The 20,668-nt window shown below is 44.7% G+C and overlaps 1 protein-coding gene across 1 annotated transcript in view; it reads left to right on the top strand.

Moving 5' to 3' along the window:
• LOC111961722 (histone deacetylase 7-like) overlaps window positions 1-20,668 on the top strand; it is a 76,957-nt gene that overhangs the window by 32,023 nt on the left and 24,266 nt on the right. The window contains exons 3-14 of the mRNA XM_023984244.2: window positions 3,776-3,969; window positions 4,200-4,293; window positions 5,092-5,215; window positions 5,697-5,803; window positions 7,664-7,786; window positions 8,190-8,290; window positions 11,764-12,019; window positions 13,050-13,249; window positions 14,066-14,272; window positions 17,559-17,796; window positions 18,019-18,152; window positions 18,681-18,801. Of these exons, the coding sequence (XP_023840012.1) occupies window positions 3,829-3,969; window positions 4,200-4,293; window positions 5,092-5,215; window positions 5,697-5,803; window positions 7,664-7,786; window positions 8,190-8,290; window positions 11,764-12,019; window positions 13,050-13,249; window positions 14,066-14,272; window positions 17,559-17,796; window positions 18,019-18,152; window positions 18,681-18,801 (1,846 nt within the window). The 5' untranslated portion in view covers window positions 3,776-3,828. The remainder of the gene's footprint in view (window positions 1-3,775; window positions 3,970-4,199; window positions 4,294-5,091; window positions 5,216-5,696; window positions 5,804-7,663; window positions 7,787-8,189; window positions 8,291-11,763; window positions 12,020-13,049; window positions 13,250-14,065; window positions 14,273-17,558; window positions 17,797-18,018; window positions 18,153-18,680; window positions 18,802-20,668) is intronic.

Below are 20,668 nucleotides of genomic sequence, written 5' to 3'. Positions count from 1 at the left end.
TTGGGTAACTCTTAAACCCAGTATTATAATGCACCACGAATCTTATTAATAGGTATTTATAAGTGTATTCATACATTATAAACAGGTGGCTCATAGAAAACGATATGGTAAAGAGTTAGGAACATTGTGTACGCCTACTATTCACTACTACTGTCTTAATGAACTCTTACTGTTCACCAGGTCATAAATGGCAGTGTAAGTGTTATGAAGGTGACTCATGGACAGTGTTACGGTAAAGAGTGCTGGACATTGTGTAGCTAGCTATACAGATAGTTCACTAAGGTTTTATGATGGAGGATTTCCATTTGTTTTGACAGTGAGCCCCTTAATCCTTACCTGTCCTACCTAGCTGAATGGGGTATACCAGTGTTAGRACACGGGCCCTCTACGGGAAGTATGTGAGTAATGCTGCTGACTAATGTTTGTCATGGCATTCAGAAACCGTGGTACATTTCCATCATATTCCTCCGCTCCCACCCTGAGGGGAAATGTGTCTCCACCCTCCATTCCTGTCCTTTCTTTCTATCTGCAGCATTTTTAATAAAGCATTCCATACAAGGACATAGAAACTGCTCGGAGGAAGAGCAATGTCTCAATCCTTTCGACACCTAAACGTGACTTGGTGTAAGTTGAATCAATAAACACATCTACACTGAACAAAAATATATAAGCAACATGCAACAACTTCAAAWTTTTTACTGAGTTACAGTTCATATAAGAAGAGATCTCACATGACTGGGAATACGGATATGCATCTGTTGGTCAAAGATACATAAAAAAAAAGGTAGGGGCGTGGATCAGAAAACCAGCCAGTATCTGGTGTGACCACCATTTTCCTCATGCAGAGCAACACATCTCCTTCGCATAGAGTTGTATCGGGCTGTTGATTGTAGCCTGTGGATGTTGTCCCACTCCTCTTCAATGGCTGTGAGAAGTTGCTGGATATTGGCAGGAACTGGAACACACTGTCGCACACGTCAATCCAGAGCATACCAAACATGGTCAATGGGTGGCATGTCTGGTGAGTATGCAGGCCATGGAAGAACTGGGACATTTTCAGGATCTCGTCATGGTACCTCTGTGCATTCAAATTGCCATCGATAAAATGCAATTGGGTTCGTTGTCCGTAGTTTATGCCTGCCCATACCATAATCCTACCGCCACCTTGGGGCACTCTGTTCACAACGCTGACATCAGCAAACCGCTCACTCACACGACGCCATACACGGTATCTGCCATCTGTCCGGGACAGTTGAAACCAGGATTMATCCGTGAAGAGCGCATTTCTCTAGTGTGCCAATGGCCATCGAAGGTGAGCATTTACCCACTGAAGTTGGATACGACGCCGAACTGCAGTCAGGTCAAGACCCTGGTGAGGACAAGGAGCATACAGATGAGCTTCCCTGAAACTGTTTCTGACAGCTTGTGCAGAAATTCTTCGATTGTGCAAACCCACAGTTTCATCAGCTGTCCGGGTGGCTGGTCTCAGACGATCCCACAGGTGAAGAAGCCAGATGTGGAGGTCCTGTGCTGGCTTACTTACACGTGGTGTAAGGCCGGTTGGATGTACTGCCAAATTATCTAAAACAAGAAATGGTAGAGAAAGAACATTCAATTCTCTGGCAACAGCTCTAGTGGACATACGTGCAGTCAGCATGTCAATTGCACGCTCCCTCAAAACTTTATTAAATAGTACCCGCAAAACACCAGTCTCAACGTCAACAGTGAAGAGGCGACTCCGGGATGGTGGGCTTCTAGGCAGAGTTCCTCTGTCCAGTGTCTGTGTACTTTTCTTTTTATTGGCCAGTCTGAGATATGGCTTTTTCTTTGCAACTCTGCCTATTAGGCCAGCATCCCGGAGTCGCCTCTTCACTGTTGACGTTGAGACTGGTGTTTTGCGGGTACTTTTTAATGAAGCTGCCAGTTGAGAACTTGTGAGGCGTCTGTTTCTCAAACTAGACACTCAAATGTACTTGTCCTCTTGCTCAGTTGTGCACCGGGGCCTCCCATTCCTCTTTCTATTCTGGTTAGGGACAGTTTGCGCTGTACTGTGAAGGGAGTAGTACGCAGCGTTGTACGAGATCTGCAGTTTCTTGGCAATTTCTCGCATGGAATAGCCTTCATTTCTCAGAACAAGAATAGACTGACAAGTTTCAGTTTCTGGCAAGTTTTGTTTCTGGCCATTTTGAGCCTGTAATTGAACCCACAAATGCTGATGCTTAAGATACTCAACTAGTCTAAAGAAGGCCAGTTTTATTTCTTCTTTAATAAGAACAACAGTTTTCACCTATGCTAACATAATTGCAAAATGGTGTTCTAATGATCAATTAGCCTTTTAAAATGATAAACTTGGATTAGCTAACACAACGTGCCATTGGAACACAGGAGTGATGGTTGCTGATAATGGGCCTCTGTACGCCTATGTAGATATTCCATAAAAAATCTGCCATTTCCAGCTACAATAGTCATTTACAACATTAACAATGTCTACAGTGTATTTCTGATCAATTTGATGTTATTTTTAATGGACAAAAAATTTGCTTTCTTAAAAAAAAAAAGGACATTTCTAAGTGACCCCAAACTTTTGAACGGTAGTGTATGTATGTGAAGTGTTATGTGACAAAACTGCCCACTAAATGTTCATTCAATGACCCGTGACTCAAAATAAGTCAGAAAGATTTCTGGGACGATTGTCGCGGGTCATGACACTGAGTTTGGTTTCATTGTCTCGCACTTTCTGGCTAAATTTAGCCTTGTTTCTGGTAAAAGCTCGATAGAGGTGACAAATGCATGCATATGACTCAAATGCCTTTGCCACACAATGTTCTAATCCCCTCTTCTCCCCCTCACTTCCTTAGTTCTTTCGTTATTTTGTGGCAACCTTGCTTTCTTCACTTTCTCTCTTTCCTCTCCTTTTACTGAATGCAATTTTGGGACAGTGGCCAAGTCCCTTAGAGCAGGCTGACGTGAATGAAGTATGACTGTTATTCTAAAGTCAAGTACATAATGCACACACATATGGACAAACTCTCAACACACAAACTTTACATACACTGAATCATGTTATCCGACAATGAATGGCCTGTTGTAAGGACTGGACATGCTGTGTAGATACTCTCTTACACTTGATAATCAGCCCATGTTTTGTTTTGATCTAAGCTAGTTGTTCATTGCCCTGAATCATATAAATACTTGAACGAAGACCAGGTGTGGGATAGGGTTATGGTTGTTGCTATGGTGTGTGTGTGTGTGTGTGTGTGTGTGTGTGTGTGTGTGTGTGTGTGTGTGTGTGTGTGTGTGTGTGTGTGTGTGTGTGTGTGTGTGTGTTGCGTGCGCTCATGTGCATGAGTGTGTGTGTGAGCATACCATCATTGGTATGTTTTCATCACACAAGTCTAGACTATTCCATGGGGTCAGTCATCCCTTTTCAAGTGTGGCACGGTACGGACATCAGCATGGGGGCCTTGACTGGGCAGTGACAAGAAACAACACAAAAGAATGAGAGAGAAAAAGAGAGGACAGAAAAAGAGAGCATGAGAGACATGGCAGGGTTTTCTATTTGGGGGATTTTGTCCCAATAGCAGGGACAGTCCGGAGACCAATTGACGAAGTTCAGTCTGGCGCTTAGAATGCAGCATCTCAGCTTCGGTTCATTCCTAGTTTACCCATTCTCCAATCTAATTGTCCAATCTAACAAAGAAAGCCTTGGCTCTTCATCACTAATAATCTCCCTCTTTCTTTTTCCTCCTCTCTTYCTCCCTCCCTCTCTCCATAGTGGATGGGCTAATCCCTCGCGAGGCTTCGTCACCACTCCGGCCGGTGCGGCCCATGGACCTGCGTACCCACGGGCTGGTGCGACCCGGGCTGGAATCAGCCATGCTGGCCCCCCACCTCCCCCCATTCCTGGGGGCCTTCTCAGCCCGGCACTGTGCCAAGTACTCCCAGCAGCACCTGCCACAGCACATCCAGGTGAGCATCCCTCCATAGAGATGGATAGAGAGCACACATCCAACATAGCCTGCTTTAAAATGTAAATAGCCCTCAACTGCGCTGCCCAAGCCGCCACAAAAGAAATCAATGGAAAAGATAGGTGTGCCCTCTTTCCATATAATCCCTCTCTTTCCATTGACTGATATCACTTCCTAAATATAGTCTTCACTGCACCCAAATGAACGGGAATGTTAATGGTCTCGTTTCAGTACGAGTATGACAGGGAGCAGAGTCGGCAGGAGAAAGAGCAGGAGAAGAGGCAGGAGCTGCAGCAGCTGATGCACAAGGATAAGAGCGAGCAGAGTAAGTTACAGCGCCCCATAGCCGCGTGGAGGAAAAAGGGCATGCAATTAGAAATGAGTGCCACGCTATCAGTATGTTATGTATAAGGATCGCTTACAGTACCATGTAAACTATGATGACCATGAATGTCTTTGTATGATGACAGCAGTGCGATCTTGTAGGTAGTTTAGGTGTGTGTGCGCATGGTTTTCGGGTTGTTTCTTTTTGAGGCCCCAAAATATGATCCTCAGAATGTTGTTGTCTGTCACAGAGGGAGTTCCTTAAGATTAGTCACAGTCTATTTTCACATGAAACCTAAATCAAAAAAAAGGAAGCAAGTCACTTAATAATTGTAAATGTCATGTTGTTTGTTGTCTTTCACTTTCGGGAAGGAAGTGCCTACTGAAGAATTCGACCTAGCAATCTGTCAATCACCAAATTCCTAAGAACCTGCCCTTCAAAGTTCAGCTTCAATAACGTGTCCTTGAATAACTGGCATTATCCAAGTCATAGCTGTCAGACATTTGTCTGACTAGTAATTACAAGGGAAATGCCTAGCATCTTTCCTCGTTTTCTAATGTTGAAATCTTAGGTAGGCACATTGAATACTCAGTTTAGTAGATTATAGATATTTGACTCATAGTGAAACTGCTTGTCAGTTATTGTACAACACAGATAAAATCGGTATATTGGAATATATTGTTTGTATCCCTACGCTAACACCAATCGATTAAGATTCAGTCCGTTTAGAATGCTGCACCTAGCTTTGGTTAATTTCCAGGTTCTTGTCTCTGATTGGGTGACTCTGTTGACGGACAGGTGCTGTGGCCAGTCCCCTGGTGAAACAGAAACTCAGAAGCCAAATCCTGAAGAGGAAGGAGCAGGCCTCCCTGGAGAGGACCGCCTCCAACCTCTTCAGCAGCACCACGCCCAGGGGTTACAGGTGAGAGACAACCCAGTAAAGACTTTGATGAAAGTTTCTACAGAAATGTTGTTGTCTTGTTGCATTCGAAAAAAAAACTCACTCATGAAAACACACTGTTATTAGACTCCTGTGGCTTTGGTGGGATTACCATCTTGTTCTTTTCACCTTTCCAATCTTCTCCCACAAATTATCCTCAAAAGAGATGGAAGTAAGGAAGATTTACCTCTAAGACAATTTGGATAAGCCCGAGTGACTCATTAGATTAGGTGATAGGTTACATAAGCCTAACTGACTGACTCGCTAACTTCTATCTATGGTTGTGCCACAGGTGAAGCATTATTTCACAATACAATATTTTACTGTCCATTTTCATCAAAATTATTGTTGTGAGGTCATCAGTACATACACACAATTGATACAGCACAATACAACAAACACTTAACAATGATTGTTCATGGTTTTGGTGGATGACTCTCAACTGGCTGTGTTAAATGTATAGGGAATTGGCCCCAGATCCTGACATGACCCCAAAGCCTCACATGGTGACCCCTGATGTCCATCATCCACTATGTGACCAACGCAAGGACATGCCCCTCAGAAGAACAGGTGAGTCATTTTTTTTAATGTAGTTTGTACTTTTTTTGTAGAGACATTTGTACTTTGTACAGTACAGTTAGAACAAGATCCTTTCCTGTTCTCACTATGGTGTCATGAGGTGACATTGTAAACAAAATGCAGTTGACTCCTGACAATGGTTTGGGGTCTGCCATCAATGACGAGCTAAACTGGAGCACAGGAGTGCTGATCTAAGATCAGTTTTGCCTTTTAGTACATCATGAATAAGATCACATGGACAGAGGGGGGGACCTGATCCTAGCACTCATATACTAACTTTATGAATACCGGCCCAGGTCTCCAGAGCAAATGAAGGTACTACATGCCTTTTAACACAGAGTAGGTAACGCTTGAGAAGGCAATACAGATTCATTTTAAAGGGAGCCATATTACATTTCTTCCATTTGTAGTTGTTGGGTGAGTTATGCAGTTAGATACATGTTAACACACATATACCGAACACTGATGTAGAGAGAGGCAAAGACACAGAAAGAGACAGAGACAAAGTGGGAGCTACCCAAGCTACAAGGAAGGAAAAATAACACCGTAGAGTGAAACTACGAGAGAGAGAGAGAAGAGAGAGAGAGAGAGAGAGAGAGAGAGAGAGGAGAGGAGAGAGAGAGAAGAGAGAAGAGAGAGAGAGGGGGGGGGGGGGGGGGGGGTGGGAGGGGGGGGGGGGCGGGGGGGGGGGGGGGGGGGGGGGGGGGGGGGGGGGGGGGGGGGGGGGGGGGGGGGGGGGGGGGGGGGGGGGGGGGGGGGGGGGGGGGGAGAGAGAGAGAGAGAGAGAGAGAGAGAGAGAGAGAGAGAGAGAGAGAGAGAGAGAGAGAGAGCTTGAGACAGCTTGAGACAGCTTGAGACTGTGAAAGAAAGACCAAAAGCTATTACGTAACTAAAGTATGTGTAAAATGAACCACGTGTGAGAATGTCAGACATGTCTGTCTGACTGACTGGGCGTGCGAACGACGTGCGGACATAGAGGTGAATAGAGGCCAAACTTTCCACCATGCACAAATTAACTAATAGGATAGAGATAGTCCTCAATGCCATGGTCACAGAATTTAACAATTGCAAAGGTGTGGCCTCTTTCCATTATATGCATAAGTACTACTAAGGAGTGGTCCCTACTAAACTATGTCACCTGGAGGACTATTGCAATGCCATTATTTACCTGTGTTACCCTAGCAGCATTGGCCMTTTGCGGCTACACACCCCTCTGTCTCTGTATTAAAATCCGACAACAATACCATACTGTCATGGGTGTCTTTTGTCTGTGCTAAGCCGCTCGCTGATTGATCGTTTGGTTAGGCCTATTGTGGCCATTGCCAAAGTAAACATGAAACCTTTGGCACTGCTGTCAACTCTTTTGTTATTTGTTCAGCTGGGGTGTAGAAGAGCCTTAGGGTTTTGTTATGTAAAAGGATTTGCTTTATGATGACATAGCACGTTATGGATTTGTAGCCATTTGTAGTTTAATACTGTTGGGGTCTGTTATAGAACGGCGAAGGTGCATAAATATGGAGGAATTCAGATATTCGGCACAATCGACTTTTTCGTTTTTTTTAAATTGCCGCCATCTTGGAGCTAGAATTGGGATCATGCCGATACAAAAAAAGAGTAACAGAGAGCAATGTACAATACAGCGAACTTAGCAAACAAAGCATTTCTGGTAAGTACACTGGGGCCGCCATCTTTTTGCACTTTCGCCATTGTCTTGGATTGGTCAAACTCCAAAAATATACATTCTATGTTGTGTGTGTGTGTATTTGCATGTACGTGTGTGTGCGTGAATTAATGCGTGTGTGTGTGTTTGTGTGCGTCCGCGCATGTTTGCTCGTGTGTGTGTGGGTTCAGCCTCGGAGCCCATCCTGAAGGTGAAGAGTAAACTGAAGAAGCACATCAACTCCAGACAGAACCCTCTCCAACGCAAAACCAGTGCTCCCCCTACTGTCAAGCACAGAACGCCGGACACTCTGGGTAACGTAGTCCTTCCTGCCTTGTTGTGTCCACCGTCTATCAAACCAACCTCTATTTCTTCCTGGTGCTGTAGCCACAGTGTTTGAGCACTTTGGCCTCGGCCTAACACTAACATACCTGGGTCATATTCATTAGTGCACAAAGTAGATTTTTTTTTTTTTTCAGCGGTAAATGTTAACAAGCATTTCCTATTGGACAATTTCAGTGAGTTTACATCCCTTTGGTGCCAAATGAATACGGCCAGGGTCTTGTTGATGAAGTGATTAGTTGAATCAGGTGTGTTAGTGCTGGGCGGACTAGTGTTTGTGTACCGCCACTAACACTAACACACACACACAAATCTGTTATCCTATATGTCAGTATCTCTTTAGCTGATTGGCTATCCCTCCTTTCCATCCTGCAGACTATTCCCCCAGCAGCAGTAGCACTCCAGTGTCGGGGTGCAGCTCGCCCAATGACAGCCTCCTCTCGGATAGCCCACTTACTACCGGACTGGCCCACGAGGTGAGCCCCTCTCAACCCCCCTCCTCCCTTCGCCCCTCTCTCCTCCAACCCCACTGTACTCCCAAGTACAGTGTAAGTATATTGTAACAATGAGTAATTACAATACTGGTCACTATAAGAATAATTTCACAGTAAAAATGATCACTCTAATGTTAAGTGTGACCCAGTTTATGTATACAATATGTTATTGTAATTTTTTGTTGTTGTTGGGGGGGGGTAGTTTTTGGTTAAAAGACTGTAAAATGACCTGGAATTCAGCTGAAACTGATTTTAATTCATGAAATCTGTTCCAAAGTATTCGCATGAATACTGAGAGACATAAGTGATCGTATCTCGATGTAATCAAGATATGAAATAATTGTTATTTTCAAATACAATTTATTTTTGGGCTTAGTTGTGGTCAATTTGCAGTGTACAAATTATTATAATTATGTTCCGGCCCCATGACCATCCGCTCCAACAGAAATTGGCCCGTGACTGAATCTAGTTACCTAGCCCAGCAGTATAGTATGTGCCTGTTCTGCTCAACTCCCCCTCTATCCAACAAGCATCAACATAATTAACACCTCCATACTTGATTGAGCCATTTCGTACCACACACAATGTCACATTCACTACCATATTAGAACACACACTAGATACAGTATCAAGAGCATAGTTGCTTCAGAATCTCAGTGTAGGAACAACATGAGTGTCAGGGCCAGAATAGGTTATGGATTCCCACGAAGTTTAGTGAGGTGCGTGTGTTCAGGTTTAAAATAACTTTATTAACTTTAAATGGCGTTCAACATGTTTCCTCCCATGTAATTGTATTCCTTTACTACAACAGATATGTAATGGGCATCAAAGATATGTCATATCCTTGAAGACTGTCCATTTCAAATAAAGAGCACATGTGGGAATGTTTTAATTGAATAAGGGCTGATCGAATAACATGGCAGTACAGTTGTCCATCTGTTTGTTCCTGATCTCAGATTCTCTCTCTCTCCTCTCTCTCTCTCTCTCTCTCTCTCTCTCTCTCTCTCTCTCTCTCTCTCTTCTCTCTCTCTCTCTCTCTCTCTCTCTCTCCTCTCCTCTCTCTCTCTCTCTCTCTCTCTCTCTCTCTCTCTCTCTCTCTCTCTCTCTCTAATAGGCCGGTTTAAAACATTTGGCCACCCGACTGTACTGTACCATGACACATTACACATTAACATTGGATTAATGTTCAAATGACATGCCCTTTTCAGTTTCCCAAGAACATGTTGTAAAATGATTTTTCATCACTCAGATTTCAGCAATCTGACGTTTTCTCTGCTTACACTTATACTACACACAGCAAATTCTTCAGTGTTAAATCAACACTAAAAGTGTGGACCTGTATAGACACTGGAACAGTGTTAAATTAACACACTGCCTAGTGTAAAGACTTATTTGCATATTTCCCATAGTGCCTTGCCTTTCGAGTGAATTGTAGAGTTACTACCAATGACTGTATTTGTTAGTGACAGAGACATGGTTGTTGCATTCATCCATTTTCAGTCCTGTGGAGTTCACCATGTGAGATCCGAAGCGAATATGTTAACATTAAAATTACATTCTTTAACACAATACAAAACGTACAGTATTTCATAAGGCYTTATTTTGAGGGCCTAGTTTTACCCTAATACAGTGGCCTGAAACTCATTGTATACAGGCCACAACAGGCCTGTATACCATTATGCTGGCTTGCAAAGTGATGTGTAATTCCTATTGGAATCCAGCCAGAGTGGGGATATCCAACCTTTGGAATGACCTGCAACGAGGGCTGTTACAGTCATGGAATTTTGGATGATGGTTATTGGCCAGCCAAATGACTGCGGTCACCATAAGAAACGTTTGAATAAAAAAATATGAAAATAAATTGAAGACACACATTTTCACCTCTCCTCCGCACCTGGCTGCATGTGCTGCCATAGAAATAGAATGAATAGAACGGGCATCCCCATTTCAAGTCTATGATGGCATAATGGGTGGACTGGTGGCTATTGCGAGTGTACCCATAGAAGCAAAGCAGGAAGTGTTGCATGAGCCACATTCCATTGCATGAGCCACATCAGTTAACATAATTTGAATGAACATTCTACATTACCAAGGAAATTATTGCATCACAATACCAGGCAACCATTGCGGTTGTACCCATGAGTTTACCAGTGAAATTGACAGGGTTAGAGGTTCCAAGTACGTTATATTCATTCTATTTCTATGTGTGCTGCTGCTGCAGGGAGGGGGTGTTGCCTAGGCAACCGGAGTGTCTTTTGCTATAACACCTTGCTTGTTTCAGCAAGGAGCAACAAAGTTTCAGCACGTTTTTAAGAGTCCATGTTACCGCGGAAACGGACTCAACCACACGAAGGCCGGTAATGACTGTTAATTTATTTGTATTATAGTTTACACAGGTTACACAGTTATACGGTAATTGTGCCAGCCCCTGTGCCAGCCCCAATCTACATTCAGAATAACTACAAGGGTTGGGAAAACTATGATATGAAACTACCTAAAGCAACTAAACTGGAACAACCATTTCAGTAACAAATGCAATATGTCCAAGTAACATATTGGATAAGTTTAGAAAATGTATGTAATTTATATTTAAGTAGCATAAGATTAATTTATCAATGTACATACAAAAACATAGATATTGAAACAAACCATTCTAAAAATCAACCTGCAATAGAGCATGCTGGGAAATATGATAATGATGGGCGTGGTTTTGGTTTTTGGTAGTATTAACACTAGGGTTGTTTTACACCAATGAGTGTTAATTAAACACTTACAGTGAAAAATCAACATTAATTAACACTGGCCAATTTGCTGTACAGTAATGAAACTTTCAAGCTATTCTAACAGACATTGAATCCCGGAGGACTGAAGTTTGATACCCCAGCAGTTAGTAATTGAGTACATACTACTTAACTGAATCAAGTTCCAATGACTATAGTTGTTTGAGTCAACGCCAATTTATTTAAATTGAATGAAATGAAATTGTATTTGACACATGAGCCGAATGCAATGGGTATAGACTTTACCGCGAAATGCTTGCTTACGAGCCCTTCCCAACAATGCAGAGCTAAAACATGATAATACAAATAAATATAGTAACACGAGGAATAAAATACACAAGATTGGAGCTCTATACAGGGAGTACCAGTACCAGCTCAATGTGGAGCTCTATACAGGGAGTAACCAGTTACCAGATCAATGTGGAGCTCTATACAGGGAGTACCAGTACCAGATCAATGTGGAGCTCTATACAGGGAGTACCAGTATCAGATCAATGTGGAGCTCTATACAGCGAGTACCAGTACCAGATCAATGTGGAGCTCTATACAGGGAGTACCAGTACCAGATCAATGTGCAGCGGTGCAAGCCATTATAGATATGTACATGAAGGCACTCGAGTTTGGCAGTTATGTTTTACAGTGTGCGTGACCTATTGTGTCCCCTCCCTCCCTCAGGCTCAGAGGTTGCTGCTCCAGGATGGCACACTGGCCCATTTCTCCTTGCCCTGCTCCACCGCCCTGCCCACCAACAGCGCCAGGCTGCCCGCCCAGGGTGACAGGGAGTCGGGTGGCCATCAGAGGGTGGCCAGGGTACTGCCCCAGGTCTACCTGCCCATGGAGGGCCTCAGTGCTGCCCAGCTGGCCCACCAACGCCTCCAGCCCCTGCTCATCCTGGAGCCCTCAGTGCTGCTGCACACACAGCTAGTCACTGGTGAGAAACACACACGGATATAAACACACACACACACACACACACACAAGCAAGCAAGCACATACACAATCACACCCACTCATAGGGTACATATACTGTGCACTGAGTGTACAAAACATTAGGTTCTCTTTCCATGACATAGACTGACCAGGTGAATGCGGTGAATCCAGGTGAAAGCTATGTCACTTAAATGCACTTCATTCAGTGTAGAAGGGTTAAAGAAGGATTTGTAATGCTTCAGACAATTGAGACAGGGATTGTGTATGTGTGCCATTCACAGTTTGAATGGGCAAGACAAAAGATTTAAGTGCCTTTGAACGGGGTATGGTAGTAGGTGCCAGGCGCACCGGTTTGAGTGTGTCATGAACTGCAACGCACGCTCAACAGTTTCTCATGTGTATCAAGAATGGTCCACCACCCAAAGGACATCCAGCCAACTTGACATGACTGTGTGAAGCATTAGCGTCAACATGGGTCAGCATCCCTGTGGATCGCTTTCGACACCTTGTAGAGTCCATGCCCAAGATGAATTGAGGCTGTTCTGAGTGCAAAAAGGGGTGCAACTCAATATGAGTAGTTCCTAATGTTTTATACGCTCAGTGTAGATATGTATGCAAACTCACACAAACACACACACCACACCTGCAGTCACCCTGGAGCCCTCGGGACGGCCGCACACGAAGAGAAACACACTCGGAGCGACACTGCCCTCTATTGATCGTTTGACTGAATGCCACTTATCCGACTGATCTAGGCATGTGGAACTTTCACTAATCTATAATGGATCTGGTTGATCTGGGAGTGACTACACAGACCTAGCTAATCAAAACATTCCACAACACTGTTTGCTTCCTCTCTGGTCGTTTTTATAACGTTTTAGTCAAACATGATGATCCTGACCTCTCTGATTCTCTCTCCCTCTCCCTTTCCACGTTCTCCCCCCTCCCTATCGCTCTCTATGTTCACCCTCCTTGCTTCCTCCCCCTCTCCTCTTTCTCCCTCCCCTTCTCCCCACCTCTCTCTCCTTAAGTGCGAGGCCTGAGCCCGGGCCATCTCCAGTACCCCTCCTCCAGACTGGAAGGCCTGGCTCCCCCGGGCCTCCACAGACCCCTGGGTCGGACCCGCTCTGAGCCCCCGCTGCACTCTCACCACCACCAGCACCAGTTAATTCAGCAGTACCACAACGCACTGCTGCTGGAGAGACTCAAACAGAACACACACCTGGGCAAGGTGAGAGAGCACACCATTTTTGGACACACACATTTTAGGGACTGTTGAGCAACACACACACACACATACATGCACACACAAACCAAGGTGATCTTAAAGAGGGACATAGACAAAGACACACACACACACACACACACACACACACACACACACACACACACACACACACACACACACACACACACACACACACACACACACACACACACACACACACACACAGTCTGATTCAGAGGGGTTGGGTTAAATGCGGAGACCAATTTCAGTTGTACAACTGACTAGGTATCCCCCTTTCCCCTTTCCTTTCTTGTACAGCTAACCTTGTGGGGACAAACAATTCAGCCCATTCAAAATCCTATTTTCCCTAACCCTAAACCTAACCCTAACCCATACTCTTACCCTAACGTTAACTTAACCCCAACCATAACCCAAAAACTTAACCTTAACCCTAAACCTAACCCTAGCTCCTAACCCTAAATCTAACCCTAACCCTTAACGTAATTCTGACCCTAACACTAATTCTAACCTTAACCCTAAACCCCCTAGAAATAGCATTTGACCTCGATGGGACAAACAAATGTACCCAGTGGGTCAAATTTCTGTTTGTTTACTATTCTTGTGGGAACTTAAACACACACGCACGCACGCACGCACACACACACACACACACACACACACACACACACACACACACACACATACACACACACATATTACATCTAGATACCGCATAATAGTGCTCACCAACACAAGAAGAGGGAGGACTGATGCATGACCTTTGACCTTAAGAGTGTGTATGTGTCCCTCCCTCATCAGCTCATGACCAAGTCCAGTGAGAAGCCTCGTGTCACACAGATCCCCTCGAAGGACATGGACCCGGCGGAGACCGGGCCTGGGGACGGCTACCAGAGGAGGACACAGAGTGGGACCAGTAGCACTGAGTCAATGTGGGACACAGAGTCCACCTCCTCAGGCGATTACCTAGGAGATCACACCATGGAACACACACCTCTGATGAATCAGGTACACAGACACAAACATATGCACGCAGGTGCGCACACACACACAAACACAGATACACACACATACAAACACACACAAAGAGACCCATTGGTCATACATACATACAATTATTATATTAGTCCAACTCTCAAATATACACTATATATAGAAGTGGATTTGGCTATTTCAGCCACACCCGTTACAAACAGGTGTATAAAATCAAGCACCGCCATGCAATCTCCATAGACAAACATTGGCAGTAGAATGGCCTTACTGAAGAGCTCAGTGACTTTCAACGTGGGACCGGCATAGGATGCTACCTTTCCAACAAGTCATTTCGTCAAATTTCTGCTAGAGCTGCCCCGGTCAACTGTAAGTGCTGTTATTGTGAAGTGGAAACGTCTAGGAGCAACAATGGCTCAGCCACGAAGTGGTAGGCCACACAAGCTTACAGAACGTGACCGCCGAGTGGTGAAGCGCGTAGTGCGTAAAAATCATCTGTCCTCGTTTGCAATACCAGCCAACCTCTTTTGACCTCGGTGGGTCTATTTATGTAAGGGAGTGTGTACACTTATTACTATGACATTATTAACGGGGTTGCAACACTTACTATCCGAGTTCCAAAACACCCTTGAAAGCAACGTCAGCACAATAACTGTTCGTCTGGAGCTTCATGAAATGGGTTTCCATGGCCGAGTTGCCGCACACAAGCCTAAGATCACCATGCGCAATGTAAATCGTCGACTGGAGCTGTGTAAAGCTTGCTGCCATTGTACTCTGGAGCAGTGGAAGCGCATTCTCTGGAGTGATAATTCACGCTTCAATGCATAGTGCCAACTGTAAAGTTTGGTGGATGAATAATGATCTGGGACTGTTTTTCATGGTTCGGGCTAGGCTCCTTAGTTCCAGTGAAGGGACAATTTTTACGCTACAGCATACAATGACATTCTAGACAATTTTTTCWACTTTGTGGCAACAGTTTGGGGAAGGCCCTTTCCGGTTTCAGCATGACAATGCCCCTGTGCTCAAAGCGAGTTCCATACCGAAGTGGTTTGTCGAGATCAGTGTGGAAAACTTGACTGGCCTGCACAGAGCCCTGACATCAACCCCATTGAACACGTTTGGGATGAATTTTAACGCCGACTTCGAGCCAGGCCTAATCGCCCAACATCAGTGCCCAACCTCACTAATGCTCTTGTGGCTGAATGGAAGCAAGTCCCCGCAATAATGTTCCAACATCTAGTGGAAAGCCTTCTCAGATCAGTGGAGGCTGTTATAGCAGCAAAGGGGGGGACCAACTCCATATTAATGCCTATGATTTTGGAATGAGATGTTTGATGATCAGGTGTCCACATACTTTTGGTCATGCATGCGCAGACCAGCTGGCTGGAGTCTTTACGGACATATTCAGTCTCTCCCTATCCCAGTCTGCTGTCCCCACTTGCTTGAAGATGTCCACCATTGTTCCTGTACCCAAGAAAGCAAAGGTAACTGAACTAAATGACTATCGCCCCATAGCACTCACTTCTGTCATCATGAAGTGCTTTGAGAGGCTAGTTAAGGATCAAATCACCTCTACCTTACCTGACACCCTAGACCCACTTCAATTTGCATATCGCACCAATAGAACCGAAGCTGATGCAATCGCCATCGCACTGCACACTGCCCAATCCCATCTGGACAAGAGGAATACCTATGTAAGAATGCTGTTCATTGACTACAACTCAGCCTTCAACACCATAGTACCTTCCAAGCTCATCATTAAGCTTGGGGCCCTGGGTCTGAACCCCGCCCTGTGCAACTGGGTCCTGGACTTYCTGACGGGCCACCCCCAGGTGGTGAAGGTAGGAAACAACACCTCCACTTTGCTTATCCTCAACACAGGGGCCCCACAAGGGTACGTACTCAGCTCCTTCCTGTACTCCCTGTTCTTCCATGACTGTGTGGCCATGCACATCTCCAACTCAATCATCAAGTTTGCAGACGACACAACAGTAGTAGGCCTAATTACCAACAATGACTAGACTGCCTACAGGGAGGTGAGGGCCCTGGGGAGTGATGCCAGGAAAATAACCTCTCCCTCAACGTCAACAAAACGAAGGAGCTGATCGTGGACTTCAGGAAACAGCAGAGGAAGCACGCCCCTATCCAGATCGACGGAACCACAGTGGAGAAGGTGAAAATCTTCAACTTCCTGGGCGTACACATCACTGACAATCTGAAATGGTCCACCCACACAGACAGTGTAGTGAAGAAGGCGCAACAGTGCCTCTTCAACCTCAGGAGGCTGAAGAAATTCGGCTTGGCCCCGAAGATCCTCACAAACTGTTACAGATGCACAATTGAGAGTATCCTGTCGGGCTGTATCACCGCCTGGTACGGCAACCGCACCGCCCGCAACCGCAAGGCTCTCCAGAGGGTGGTGCGCTCTGCCCAATGCATCACCGGGTGCACACTACCTGCCCTCCAGGACACCAACAACATCCGATGTCACAGCAAAGCCAAAAAGATCATCAAGGACATCAACCACCCGAGCCACGGCCTGTTCACCCCGCTACCATCCAGAAGGCGAGGTCAGTACAGGTGCATCAAAGCTGGGACCGAGAAACTGAAAAATAGCTTTTATTTCAAGGCCATCAGACTATTAAATAGCCGTCACTAGCCGGCTACCACCCAGTTACTCAACTCTGCACCTTAGAGGCTGCTGCCCTATATACATAGGCATGGAATCACTGTTCACTTTAATAATGGAACACTAGTCACTTTAATAATGTTTACATACTGCTTTACTAATTTCATATGTATGTACTGTATTCTATTCTACTGTATTTTAGTCAATGGCACACCGACATTGCTCGTCCTAATATTTATATTTTTCTTAATTCCATTCTTTTACTTTTAGATTTGTGTGTATTGTTGTGAATTGTTAGATATTACTGCACTGCTGGAGCCAGGAACACAAACCTTTCTCTACACCCGCAATAACATCTGCTAAATATGTGTATGTGACCAAYAAAATTTGTTTTGATTTGTGCTTCAGCTCAGGCCACCTTTCTGGCTCTCCAATAGAGGGTGCCATGGCATCACTCTGTTAGTCATCCCTTAGTCATGGCTTTTACAAGGTGCTGTAGTTGGGCTGTTTTATGTTGTTGCTAAAGTAACTCCTAATAACGATCTGGGTAAACAAGTAAACAAACATTTAGCCTTTAAATGTTTTTTGTTTGTTGTTTTTTTTACTTTTCACCTACTTTTTTCCCTCCCGCTCTCCCTCCCTTTCTATCTTTTTATCTATCCCCCTTCCCTCCAGTCGTTTCGTTGGGAGCAGCCCAGGCACCACCAGGTCYTGACAGACAGGCGTAGACAAGCGACCCACCTGGACCCCCTGGGTGTGCCCGTGGTTCTGGGCCCTGCACACCGCCCCCTCGGTCGCGCCCAGTCCTCCCCCGCCTCCACCTCTCTCCCTCCTCCTCCACAGCCCACGGACACCCCACAGTCTCTGGCCGGCCCTGGTCCGGAGACCACCGCCAAGCTACGCTTCACCACTGGTGAGAGACACTTGGGGAGTGCTGTACTATACACAGTGCTTGTTGTATCTTGTTGTATCTCATGTACAACATACTGTATATTCAGAAGGTGCTGTATGTCCCATCCATAGAATTATTAGCACTTCATTTATTAGGATCTAGGTGGTCCCGTCTACTATCTGTCTGGCTTTCTACCTATTTTGTATGGTCTCTAAACTACAGTGTGTGTCGGTGTGTGTATAGGTCTGGTGTATGACTCTCAGATGCTGAAGCACCAGTGCACCTGTGGCGACAATAGCCGACACCCCGAGCATGCTGGAAGAATCCAAAGCATCTGGTCCAGACTTCAGGAGAGAGGCCTCAGGAACCAGTGTGAGGTAGGTACCATATAAAGCATAACACAGCAGCACATACTACACTACAATATTCTAGATTCAGAGGGTTTGGGTTAAATGCGGAAGACACATTTCAGTTAAATGCATTCAGTTGTAAAACTGGCTAGGTATCTCCCTCTCCCTTTCTACACAACACCACAGAACTAAATATGTTGGTTGAAACTCCTGTTATGAACACTGCTGCCACCTAGGGTTACACCCCAGCACTGCACCCCCCCTTTGCCCTGGCCCAGGTTTCCAAGATCAAACTTTGTGTTTTGTTTGTCTCTTTAAACAGTCCCATTGAGGTCAGAAGACCTCTTTTCCAAGGGAGGCCTGTGTGTGTACCTATGCTGTAATTTGTGTGTGTTCATGGGTGTGTGTGTGCATTCGCGAGTGCGTTTGCGAGTGTATGCATGTGGACTAGTGTGTGTATGCGCCTGCGTGTATGCGCCTGTGTCTCGTGTGTGTGTGTGTGGTGCGTTGGTTAATTCTAAATGGCATGGCGTGTGTGTGTGTGCACTCCTCCAGTGTATCCGGAGCAGAAAGGCAACTCTGGAGGAGCTTCAGTCTGTCCACTCTGAGAAACACGTCCTGCTGTACGGCACCAACCCACTCAACCGCCTCAAACTGGACAACCGCAAGCTGGCTGGTGCGACACGCGCTCAGTCTCTCTCTCTCTCTCTCTCTCTCTCTCTCTCTCTCTCTCTCTCTCACACATACACCAACACACAAACATGCACACTCATCTTCACGCGCACACACACACACCGCTCTGACACACCTCATTGTCAAACACTCACACTCACTTGGCCATATAGGTAATAGGTAGGGCTGTGGCGGTCACRAAATTTTGTCAGCCGATGACTGTCAAGCAAATAACTGTCGGTCTCATGGTAATTGACCGTTAATTAACATAAACACATTTAGCCTCTCCTGGCTTCCACACATAGCCTAGAATCCATTTATAAAAAGTTGAATAAATCCATGTAAATATAGCCTACATCTTCACAATAAATCCATAATTTATTTTAGACAGGTCTAAAGAAGCATGATATGAAGAAAATGTAGTCTATTTCAGAAGAGAAGAATAGCATACTCTGAGTTGTCCTTATGTTGGGTCCTGATGTGGCTATGCCAAATGGCTGTGGGCTACACTAGTTCATATAGCAGACAAGATTTGCTTATAATTCCGTGGCATTATTTTATATTATTTTATAGTATGAAGAATACAATTGAACAAAGCTGAATATTTATTTATTTTTATTCTCCAAAAGATTTGAGGGAGTGCGCACATGCGGCTGTTTTGTGTGTTGAGCGGTTAACAAAGAAACAGCTACTCCTATATGCTTAATTTAGAGTTATTGATGTAACTTTGGTTGTTCTACAAACTTTGGGCTATATGTTTTGATTTTAATACATTGTAAGGCTGCATGATGAGACTAATGATAATTTCAAAAAAAGTAGCTTGAAAGGCAGGCTGTACACACACCAATAGTCTCTCATTCACAATTTGACAAGCCCTTGATAATGCCTCGAATTTCACGGCGGCATCCCCTTTGTGGCCGTAATGCACCCTAAAATAAATCCATGCCTTTTGCGGCCAGGAGTCCTGCCTGTTGTGCCCTTCTCCCTGAGTGTGCTGCCAATCCGAAGCATCTCTCGTTCACACGGCTCTCCGTCACGTGATCGGGTCTTTCTCACAGGCTACAAGTGAAGACAGACACGTCAGGGACGCAACTGTGCGCRTCCTCATCCAATTCCCGAGGTGCATACTGAAGATATTAGAACTGTCCACATTTACTTTTCGTCAGCCAACAACATGAGTAGGCCTTACGAACAGATAAAGCACTAGCCTATGTCAATGTACTATACCCATAGTGCAAAAGTCAACCTATTTTATTCTGTGCGAGAAATAAATATTCCAAACATAGTCTGAGATAGTTGTGGGATGCGATAGATCTAAAATTAATACAACCACTAGCAGCAAAACACTTTTTTTAATGCAATGTGGCTGACGCAACAGATCAGAACATTTAGCTTAAAATGTTGATAAACTATTTGTCTACTTCTTCACGTTATAAGTGCAGCAATGCACAAACGGCAGTAGGCTATAAGCACGAATGTCCCATTAGCGGAAAACACTATTATCAAAAGGGAATTTGATTATGCATATAATGCTTTTATTATCAAGGTGCATTTTTATGGTGAAAATGATCTTCCCCAAACGTGAAACTCACACGCTGCTTATATATGCCAGTTAGGCTCTACACCCCTTGTGAAGCGGATTAATGTGCTTAATTTTAAGAAGTTATTTGGCCACTTTAGTTGTGATACAAACCTTATTAAAACACATAGGCCTATGGGCTAGGCTACATGAGGTGTGCGACTATGATTTGAAGAAGTCACAAAAAAAAGCCATTGTTTCTTATGCTGGGCATCATTCACAAGTAATAATATATAATTCACAAGTTATAGGCTAATATTGTCACCCATCAGACTATTCTTGATTTAAGCTT

The sequence above is a fragment of the Salvelinus sp. IW2-2015 genome, linkage group LG1 (genome assembly GCF_002910315.2).
Source record: "Salvelinus sp. IW2-2015 linkage group LG1, ASM291031v2, whole genome shotgun sequence".
In the NCBI taxonomy this organism is placed as follows: Eukaryota; Metazoa; Chordata; class Actinopteri; order Salmoniformes; family Salmonidae; genus Salvelinus; species Salvelinus sp. IW2-2015.
The sequence above is the reverse complement of the archived record's forward strand: the minus strand, read 5'-3'. Positions and strand labels throughout refer to the sequence as shown.